The 10,716-nt window shown below is 39.0% G+C and overlaps 1 protein-coding gene across 1 annotated transcript; it reads left to right on the top strand.

Moving 5' to 3' along the window:
- The first annotated feature begins 1,921 nt into the window (after positions 1-1,921).
- Positions 1,922-10,675, top strand: LOC122991894 (sorting nexin-4-like). Its single transcript, XM_044365360.1, has 14 exons — positions 1,922-2,065; positions 2,799-2,923; positions 3,900-4,041; positions 4,289-4,438; positions 4,877-4,924; positions 5,187-5,242; positions 5,625-5,697; positions 5,819-5,880; positions 7,601-7,666; positions 7,896-7,985; positions 8,632-8,731; positions 8,958-9,103; positions 9,614-9,728; positions 9,926-10,675. The coding sequence occupies exons 1-14, from the start codon at positions 1,970-1,972 to the stop codon at positions 9,971-9,973; spliced, it is 1,317 nt and encodes a 438-aa protein (XP_044221295.1). The 5' UTR covers positions 1,922-1,969; the 3' UTR covers positions 9,974-10,675.
- The last annotated feature ends 41 nt before the right edge of the window (positions 10,676-10,716 follow it).

Here is a 10,716-nt window from a genome sequence, read left to right as displayed (position 1 = left end):
AGGCTTTGGGTTTCCTGACACGCTGCAGCCTGCAACCGCATCCCACCATCACTCCATTCATCCATCCGTACCTGCTCTGCACCGATTCACAGTTAATCATTGTATCAGTTCATGTTACTCTCATACCGCTCCTCCCTTGGTATGCATTTCGTTGTCTCTCCCCCTCTTTTTTTCATCCATCCCACATCCAACAACAACCCAACACCCCACTCCATGCCCAGTGGCATCTATATAAAATGCTTCCTTACTAAATGCTGCTCCACCCTTCTCTTTAAACATTAAACGTTGCACAACAGCGTGACCACAGGAACTAAAAGGCCGTGTTTCTGTGCTGTTTACTAGCCTGAGGCACACCGCACCGCTGTCATTCACATCTTGGCCCACAACCATCTACATCCAATGAGAGAGGGACCAATAATATCACCATAGTGAGGAAATCCATCATTTATAGTACCTTTTTCATATTTTATGAAAGCTCTGATAAAAAGTCAGGAAGATTTCAACTTGCGGTACTTTCTTATTGATGGTGTATGTCCAGTACTTTTTGATATGAAAAAAACCCTTGTAATATTCATTTTAAAGTGTATTTCATAGCATGGGTGTGCATTGGTCTGGGATCACTGGTCAGGTTATGTCAGCAGCAAATAAGTCACACTGTCTTCTGTTGTAACTACTTATTCTGGGGGCAAAACATTTACTAAACTTCTGAATCAATTAGTAATGATCATATTTCAAATGTTCCTGGCCATATTTTCTATATTTTCCAAAGTTACTGAAAATTAAAAATCAAACATCAAACCGAAGTATGAGTTCTGGAAAGGAAGTGGGAATAAACAAATCCTTTACCAATGTCCCACCAGTAGATGTCAGCCTTGCTAAAGAAAGGTGTCAAAGATGCAAATGATGCCAGAGGAGGTTAATGGGTTCACTAAATTAGTGAGCACTGCAGCATAGAAACTTGGGAATTGTTCATAGAAGGAGTAATTGCTTCAAATGTGTGTACCATAATCATGTGGGCCGATCCCATGGATTTTGCATTACCCATACTTTAACACAATTATAATTGTGTTGCGTTGAATTTCTTAACACAATTATAATTTTGTTGTGTTGAATTTCTTTAACACTTTATAGGATCACTTGCAGTGTTACAACAATTTCAGAAAAAATTCAAGGTGATGACTCAACATTTGATCTAATCAGTCACCTCTACCTGCATTACTACATGATATATCAGGACATATTGTTTTATTTATCTATTTATTTTTATATGGGCCAGAGATTGTTCTGATATTATATTGTTTTTATTCTTAAGTATTGTTATTCATTCAAACGTTACTTTTTTTGTTTTAATTTTTATTCACACATTAATTTTGTTTTTTTTGTTAATTTTATTGTTTTTGCAGGAGAAATAGCAAAGTGACCAAAAACTGTACCACTTGTGGTTAGTTAGTTAACACTGTTTTCCGGCAGGTTTCCTGTTGCGTCATACAGTGGGGACACTGTATGAAGTGTCCTGATCAATGCAACACCACAAAAGGCAAACGCAATAAAAGTAATAAAGACAAAATAAAAGACAAAACATCTTAATAAATAAAGGATACAAAAATACCTATTTTTCAAAGATGACTCCTTACTAAGTATACAGTATCTGTAAAAGAAACCCACGAAAAACTGATGCTGAGATGAGAGAAAGGATCCTTAAATTATTAGGCAACAATTAAATGGAAATAACTGTACAGATTTTTTAAAGTGTGAAAGAAAAGAAAGTATTTCTGATGTGTTACAGGATCTTATTTCAAATTTCAGTGTATGTAGGTTATAGAAAAGAGATGTAAATCCATAGTCATTTATATATTAAGAACGAATATTAGTGATATGAATTAAATTGGTCACTCCCTGGTTTCAGCCCCTCGGCGCATGCGCAGACGAGTCAATCCGCTGTGCCAGCTCAGCTGACGGCAGCAGCCAGATGATGATGGCAGACTCTGGAAGTAACGAAGAAGTAGCTGTGATCGGTAACACCGACATCACCTCAACGGAATCAGAGAACAACATCATAAACACGGTCTTAACTTTTGTCATTATTTCTGTGAAGCACTTTCGGGGGTTTAAAAAGCCTGTTTTCACTGGTGCAAACTTTCCCAAACAGGCCTAACGTAATGTTAGCTAGGTGGAGTTAGTGACATATGGAGACTTTTACTATCACCTTTTAAAATGTTCAAAAAAGCTGTTTTGCATTTTCATGAAACGTTTCAAAGCTACACGTAGCTAGCGTTAGCTCTGCAAGGTCACTGAAAAGTTATAATGTGAGCAAACGTTGCTTTTGTTTCGAAGCTACTTTGCAAAACTTTACTCCTGACGTTAGCTTGTTAGCTAGCAAGTCAACTTAACTTAGTTAACGCTAAGGCTAAAGTTATGTTTGCTTTAAATTAGCCTGATTCTTTGATGTGTTGTGCTAGTCCACTGGTAAATACCGTGTTTTCTAGTGACAGAGGACAATTTCCGTATCGATTTTCTGCAATAGTTTGTTGGTGGTAGGATTGTCCTGTCTTGTGACCTGCACACGCCTATTATACCCTGTGTAAACAAGCACTATGTTACAGTATCTTAAGTAGAAAATGTGTTCATCTGTTCATGCCTGTGTGTCTGTTTTTGTTCTCTCAGTCCCTGACAACCATTCTCTGTCCTCTCACACACCTGTCTGCTCACCTGGTGTTATTATTTTCTGATGCTCCCTCTCAGACTTTCACTTGATTGTCTTCTTTTCTCCTTCTTATCTTTTTTGGGGGGCTGTGTAGATGGTGGAAAGAGGGACAGCTCTGTTGAGGAAAATGGAGATAAATGTGGCAGAGGCCGAAAAGAGAATGGGGAAGAACACGGTAAACATGCAGGAAACCTATACTGTCTACCTCATAGAAACACGGTAGGTCCTAAACAAGACCATCTGCTTTTATCTTGCTATTTGATGATCTTTTTCTGTTTATTAAACACCACTACAACTTTGTGATAAACAACTTTCAGGTTGCTTTATGCAGATGTTTCAGTCAATTGTGGTTGTTCCAAAAAAAAAAAAAACAGCAGTGTAGCAAGAAAAATGGAGTGGAACCTCTTACACCCACACTTGATTAATACTATACAGGATAACTTCCTGTCTCTTGCACAATTTTATTTCACAGGTTAATTAATAATTAAGCTAATACTTCTTTGAAGGGATGCAGCTTGGCTTACTTTCAACCGCTGGTAATCTCTATATACTGTACCTCATTTTTTGTTTCAGTTTCAATGCTACAGGTGTTCCAGTTTGATTACAAAATGATTTTGAAAGACAATCAACCAAATAGAATAAATTAAAATCAGCACAGCTGTTATATTATATTTGACAGGAGTATGTACACACCTCCTTAGCTGTGCATAGAGCAAAACTTTTGTCAGTGGGGAGGATAAAAACATGATTTGTCTGAGCACTGCATACTGCGTTCTGTGCACGCTTCTCAGGGTGGGTTAATTAAACTTGGTTAAGCAAAACAACATCAATGGCTGGCATTGATAACATCACATGCAGTCACTAACTTTGCTTTCTTGTCAGACTCTGTTCTCCTCCCAAAGATAATGATTTAAACACAGTGATGGAGGTGCGTAGATGGCTCCAATGCTTGTAGCGGGTATCCCTCTGAACTCCAATTAAGGAGTTTTGTGCATCAATGCAGAATCATTTCAAAGATAATACGATTCATGGAAAACAATATTCCCAGAGGAAGCCCTTTGAAAAGTCAAGATTAGATTGAATTTGGTGCTCTTTGTGTGTCTCAAGTTGCCCTGAAAGAGAACAATAGCTTACTTTTCATAACATTTCTACAATTTGAGCATAAGATAGTTTGTTCCTGTTGTTGTGTCTGCAGGCCAGCTGAAGCCGTCCCAGATGGGGGTACGCCGGCCACACCTGACACTTTGTGGAGACGTTACAGTGAGTTTGAGCTGCTCAGAACATACCTCCTGGTCACCTACCCCTACATCATTATCCCTCCACTACCAGAGAAAAGAGTGAGTAATACACTACATAAATTAATTTTTAAAAAGTTTAATTAGATATAATATATTTGCTGGGTATAATTAATCCCTTTGATTCACTATAGGACCTGAAAGTTTGTGATAGAAAAAATCCCTCTTGTCCTGTACCTTTATGACATTAATTCAGTTTTCCCCCTGTCTTTCTGTATGTATGCATGTATTTATTGGGATCATGTACAGTGTTAAACTCTGGTTGCACCCTGGATTGTGCTTCTTGTAGGCAGAGTTCGTGTGGCACAAGCTGTCAGCAGACAACCTTGACCCAGACTTTGTTGAACGACGGAGAGTCGGCCTGGAAAACTTCCTTTTGCGTGTTGCATCACACCCTGTCCTTTCCAATGACAAGATCTTCTTCCTCTTTCTCACAGAGGTTAGCATCCAAGCACGTTTTCTGCCATACATATGAAGTCACACACACTCACAAGTCTTGCAGGGATGTCAAACTGATAATTGCACTATGACAAAACAATACAAGAGGCTGCGTTGGTGAGAGGCTGTTTCCACAGAGCTAATATGTGCACACACACCATGTAGAAAACCTGGTAACATAATGCTAATCTGCTGTTAAGCTGTCAGTATCTACCTAAAGGAGAAAATAACTGCTCCCCTGGTTAACTTTCCAAATTTGAAAAAAAAAACCCTCTGTGTAGTTTTACCATTTGATTCAATTTCAAACCTAACATCTAAATACATATTTCATCGTCCCTCCCTGTAGCCTGTAGCAACATGCTTACACCAGTGCGGCACACAGGATACACACGATATGACTAATAACCCTGTCTGTCTTCTGTCAATCATCTTTCCGCAGGAGAAGGGATGGAGGGAGGCGGTTTTGGAGACTGGTTTCCAAGACAAGGTATACAGTGTGCACTGTTTTAGTAGTGCTTTATCTCTTCCATTCCTTTCCTGGATATTATTTTGTATCTTAACTGTCTTTGGAACATCCATTCAGTTTGCTTGACAGAGAATTATGTTTGTTAACTAATGATGTCTGTTTTAGTCACATGGCGTGTTTTATGATAGGCAAACTGGATCATATCAAAAGCTCCTCTTCGCAGATTCTCCTCTATGATGTATGCAAAATAAAACAGTATAAATGTTTTTGTGTTCCCTACCAGGTTGACTCCAGACTAAAGTCCCTGAGTGCCAGTTTCAGAGTCAAGAACCCTGACAAGTAAGTGTACAATAGACATGGGTGGTCTTTCAAAAAAAAAAAGAAAAGTTTATTCTTTGATTTGTTTGCGTGGCCACATTTTTGTAGTATGTACACAAATTACTGAGTTATCATGAAATGGTTTTTCAAGACAAGTTTTTATGGAGTAGACTGAATTAAATGGCACTGATCCCGGTGGCAAAAAAGTTAATGAGATGTATAATGAGAGGAGCTTTTTTTTTTTTTTTTAATTGATACAGCTCTGGGAGTATTCATAAAAACAAATATGAAAATGGATTTGAACAACATATTTAAAACAATGTGTTCATTCTGTTTTCACACAAATAATTGCTGAGATACAGAGAAGCAGTTTCAGGTGTGATCCATTTGTTGTTTCCTCCAGACGATTCACGGCGCTCAAACACTACAGTGATGAATTGAACACTGTCATCTCTCAACTGCTCAGGGTGCGAGCGGTGAGTATTTGCATGCATCAACACACTGTTGACATACTCTCATGACAACAGAACAAACTCCACTCTACATCCGCATTTCTTGTCAAACTATGCTCATAATAACTGATGATGTTTATCCTAGAGAGTGGCAGACAGGCTGTATGGAGTTTACAAGGTCCACGGTAACTATGGCAGAGTCTTCAGGTGAGAAACACATGCTCTAATGTTATTGCATTTCTACATTAATAATTGGCCCAAGAGGAGGCCTTGCATTCACACAAAATACAGTACTAGCAAGCCATAAGTTAAAATGAGTAGACATCTATTGCATATACTGTATCCAGTTACCTTTGACCAATATACAGATGGGTGAAAAATGAAAAGGAAAAAGCCTGAATAAATGAGTGGAGAAACATAAGGAATGCAGATGCTTCTATACAGGTGCACTGCATCGTACAATCAATCAGTTAACATCTAATCATACTCTGTGGCATGTATAAAAATGCTGAGCAGGCCCAGTTGATTCTGATTTTATATCAAGATGGCAAAGAGGAAAAGATCTAAGTGACGTTAAAAGAGGCTTCATGGGGCACGGATGGCAGGAGCTTCAGTCACAAAGACTGCTCAGCTGGCCAGTGTTTCAATAGCAATAGTGACTAAAGTGACACCTGCATGGGAAAGACATCAGTAAATAGGGTCGGAAATTGTGGTCAACAGTGCACATTTGATGATACTTCTGCAATAGTGCGATATGTAAGGAGAAACAGAAGAGCAACTCTTCCTCAGGTGACTGAAAATGTCAATGCAGGACGTGATCAGACTGTGTCAGCAAGAGCAGTCTGTTGACAATTACACAGAGAGGGATGTTATAGCAGGGTGGCAGTGCATAAACCCCTCATTACAAAGATGAATGCACATTTGAGAGTTCAATGGTGCAAAAAAACATAGGCACTGGTCTACAGAGATGTGGAAAAAGTGATATGGTCAGATGAGTCATCCTTCATCATACTCTAGACAAGTGGGCGAGTGCATGCGTGGCCTACACTAAGAGAACAGTACAGGCCTAAATGCTTGACACCTACAGTGAGAGGATCCGGTGGCTCTGTTATGCTGTGAGGGGCATTTTGTTAGCACGGTTTGGGTCGACTTGTCCCCTTAGAGGGAAAGGTCACTACAAATCAATACACTGAGTGATCACCTTTATCCTATGATGGGAGTGATCTCTTTCAGGATGATAATGCCCCCCATCCGTAGGGCACGAGGGGTCACTGAATGGTTTAATGAGTATGAAAATGATGGGAATCATATGCTATGGCCTTCACAATCAATGCCAAAGCACATTGAAGCTGTTCTGACGGCACATGGTGGCCCAACACCCCACTAAGACACTTTATTTTGGTTTTTCCTTCATCACCTATCTGTAGTTGCTATATGTAAACCTTACCATTTATACCATTTAACATAATTTCTTACAATTCTTTTTTTTATGTCTCCGTAAGGTTTTTTGACTTATCAAAACTTAACTTAGCATAAGGAAACTGAGGTATATCTGTACTACATGTAGTATCCATGCTAATGCATTCAGTAGTAGGGTAATTACTGCATTCATTGAACCATGTTTGATTTCAACCATTTATTTTGTTTCTGTATGATTGTTAACACATCTTTGGGGAGTTGTGTGTTTGACAAGCTTTGCTGATAATCACAATGATTTTTTAGATATATATTTTTTGACACCTCAAGAGGAATAATATGGATATCTTTATGAGTAAATGGTGTCACACAAAGCACCATTCAGTCTATTGACTTACAGTTCATGTGAGAAACCCTCTTAAGGCTTATTGTCTGAACCACTGAAAAGCACCACTAAGCAGAGAGAGTTGTGGTATTCAAGTGATGTAAGACTGTATTGTTGTGTCTCCAGTGAGTGGAGTGCTATAGAGAAAGAGATGGGAGATGGACTACAGAGTGCCGGCCACCACATGGACACGTGAGTAGAAGACGCATACAAGTCGCGTAGATATAGTGTACTTAAACTCTTGTACCCCTCTCACACACTCGAACACTAGTTCACACTTAAACATGTTTACAATAGTATTAATGGATCAGTCATTACACTACGTCAGTCCTCTCACACACATTAATCCACACTGTCACATACAATGCTTTTCTTTAAATTTATTTCACTTGCAAATGTGACTTTGTGTATATATGCTCAGGTACGCTGCATCAATAGATGACATTCTAGAGGAGGAAGAGCATTATGCAGATCAACTGAAAGAATACCTCTTCTACACTGAGGCTGTTCGGTACGTATGTGTTTGTGTGTTTAAAAGAGTGTGATACATATCTATATCAGCCCAGACAAGAGGCCTTTTTTTTCATTAATTTTGCTAAACTCCAGTTAGACAGATTAAATCTCACCCCGTGCGTCTAAGTCAAATTAATATGAAAAGATCATACATGAGTATCCATCCTGCCATAGTGGTTTTGATGACCTTCTGTAACGCCAGCCTTCAATTACATTAGGCTCTGGTGGAGCGCAGCTTTCCCCAAGTGTGTTTGAAGCTGTCCGTTAAAAAAAAAAACAACAGTTGTTATCCAATCATATGCTTGCGCCTTATGTCGCCTTTGTTCTTTATCTTTATTCAAAACAAAGCAGCATGCGACAGCGCTAATGCAAATGCTTTTTAGCATATTTAAAACATTATCTAACAGACCATATCATCCAGACCTGCAGCAGATGGTAGGGTGGTAGTGTAAGCATGATGGCAGATTTTATGTTTGACCGTTTGGTGTAATATTATCAGGGTACATTCATGGTGTGAATCGTTTTTTTAGGATTATTTTTTGGTTGGAAAAATGTGTCAATATGGAAAATGGTCCAGAGAGTTAAAGGCATGTTTTGTGTGTGTGTGTGTGTGTGTGTGTGTGTGTGTGTCTGTGTGTTTTAAGGTCAGTATGTAGGAAACATGAGTTGATCCAGTATGAGTTGGAAATAGCAGCTCAGGACCTTGCGTATAAGAAACAGCAGAAAGAAGAGCTGGTGACTGGGGTAACACACTCACACACTTGCTCATTATCTCTCACTTTCTAATACACATCCTGGGCTCATACACACGTGGTATATACACACACATTGACCATATTATGTCTATTGCACATTTACACACAAGCACTTCAAATCAGTCAACATCGTTGGGCAAGTATTTAAAAAAGCTAATACAGTAGCATGAAATAATTATTCTATTCTATATTTGAATTTGTGTGTGTGTCTGTAGACGGTGCGTGTATTTTCACTGAAGGGGATGACCAGTAAACTATTCGGCCAGGAGAGCCAGGAGCAGAGGGAGAGCAGGTTGGCAGCCCTGGAGCAGAGTATCCAGGAGGGAGAGGAATCGCTCAAGGAGAAGAACACAGAGTCCCAGTAAGCTCAACACCGACTAATCAGACTTAAACCTTTATCTAATTTGTCTGCCTTCTAAATTATCTTTCCTAGATGTCGAGTCACATTCACACTCTTTTTTTTCCCCTCTGTCTGAAAGGAAATTATCTGGTTTTTAGTCTGACAGTTTGACCTGTTACGACCCTCATACCAAAAAGTTCAAGGGTGTCACCACAACTTTGAAACACACTGTAACTATAGGTAATTGAATCTGTTGAGACAGGATTAATCATTAGTCTGGTGGCCCAGAGTCAAATTCAGGCACAATGTAAAGGAAAAAAAGATATCAGTATTTCTATTTTATGTTCTCAAAAACAAAAAAACATTATTGTATAGATAAATAAAAACAGGAACTAGTAAGTCTATGAAGAAGGAACAAGCCACCTACCGCATTGTTTATTCAGTTGTTCCACATCTATCATATCTCCTACCCACCACATCTACATAAAATGACTAAGCAGCATGTGTCTTTGTTTGCAATTGTGTCATCAGAGAGTTTGTGCGAACAGCCTGGGAAGACATCGAACGTTTTAAGGAGCAAAAGGACAAAGATTTGCGCGAAGCACTAATCAGCTATGCCATTATGCAGATCAGCATGTGTAAGAAGGTATGTGTGGGGGGGCTTTTTTTTGTTTCCCACAGTTTGTTTGTTCATGTATGTTTGGCCACTTAATCATGCCAGGCGTTTGGAAGTTGATTCTTCAGCAGTTTCAGCTCCTCATCTGTTTTTGTTTTTTCTAAAAGACTGTCTTGTCTGTCTCAAAATTAAATTGCTCTTGTTCTGTCATTCTTTCACTGTCTCAGGGAATCCAGGTGTGGTCCAATGCAAAGGAGTGTTTCAACAAAATGTGAGCCAGCCAATCACTCTCTGCACCAAAACAATATTCAGTCAGATTGTTCAGACTGGGGAGCATCATCCAGTATTTATACTGCAGTCTTACGGAGATGGACCATGGGATCACAGATACTGCCTTCACTTTGTTTGCTATGCTAAGTGGAAGCTACTAAGAATGATTCTCTCTCTCTTTCTCTCTCTTTCTTTCTCACACACACAAACAGACGCACACACTTACAGTGAAAAGTCAGAATCATTTAGTGGATCCTTCCCTCTTAAATCCAAGTGTCTTAACAGTACCACTGTCTCGGCATTCTGCTGATATTACCTTTATACTGCAGACGATCCAAATCCTCATTGCCTTTTTGTTCCTCAGTTGCACAGCTGACAGCATGTCCAAGAGAAGTTCTTTGGAAAATCCTGCACTATTAATATATGATAGTTACATGCTGGGAATAGCTGTGCAGTGTATTTCGCTTTTCTTATCTCTCACCCTGAAAATAAGGAATGTACACCAGAGTGCTACTTAATAGTCATGAGAAGCTGCACATTTCAGGCAGTGGTTCATTTGATTCATTTTAGAGTCACCTGCCTTAGATAAATTGAGACGAACTGTGGTATGTGCTTTTCTTTTACTTTTAGACCTTCTTCAGAGGTTCTGCTTCTAGGTACACACTAAATAAACTGCAATTAATTGTGTCATGACAATATTTTAAAATGAGGTGAAAAAAACGCGCTTACAAATAGAACTGCTGACCAA

This window comes from Thunnus albacares, chromosome 11 (genome assembly GCF_914725855.1).
Source record: "Thunnus albacares chromosome 11, fThuAlb1.1, whole genome shotgun sequence".
Taxonomy (NCBI): domain Eukaryota; kingdom Metazoa; phylum Chordata; class Actinopteri; order Scombriformes; family Scombridae; genus Thunnus; species Thunnus albacares.
Note: the sequence above shows the minus strand (reverse complement) of the source record. Positions and strands in the feature narration are given on the sequence as shown.

Bases quoted from the DNA above. Each gene is read 5' to 3' on its own strand.
- LOC122991894 (XM_044365360.1), top strand. From the start codon at position 1,970: ATGATGATGGCAGACTCTGGAAGTAACGAAGAAGTAGCTGTGATCGGT. The intron at 2,066-2,798 runs GTCTTAACTTTT...GGGGCTGTGTAG, and splicing joins AGAACAACATCATAAACACG to ATGGTGGAAAGAGGGACAGC. The intron at 7,986-8,631 runs GTACGTATGTGT...GTGTGTTTTAAG, and splicing joins TTCTACACTGAGGCTGTTCG to GTCAGTATGTAGGAAACATG.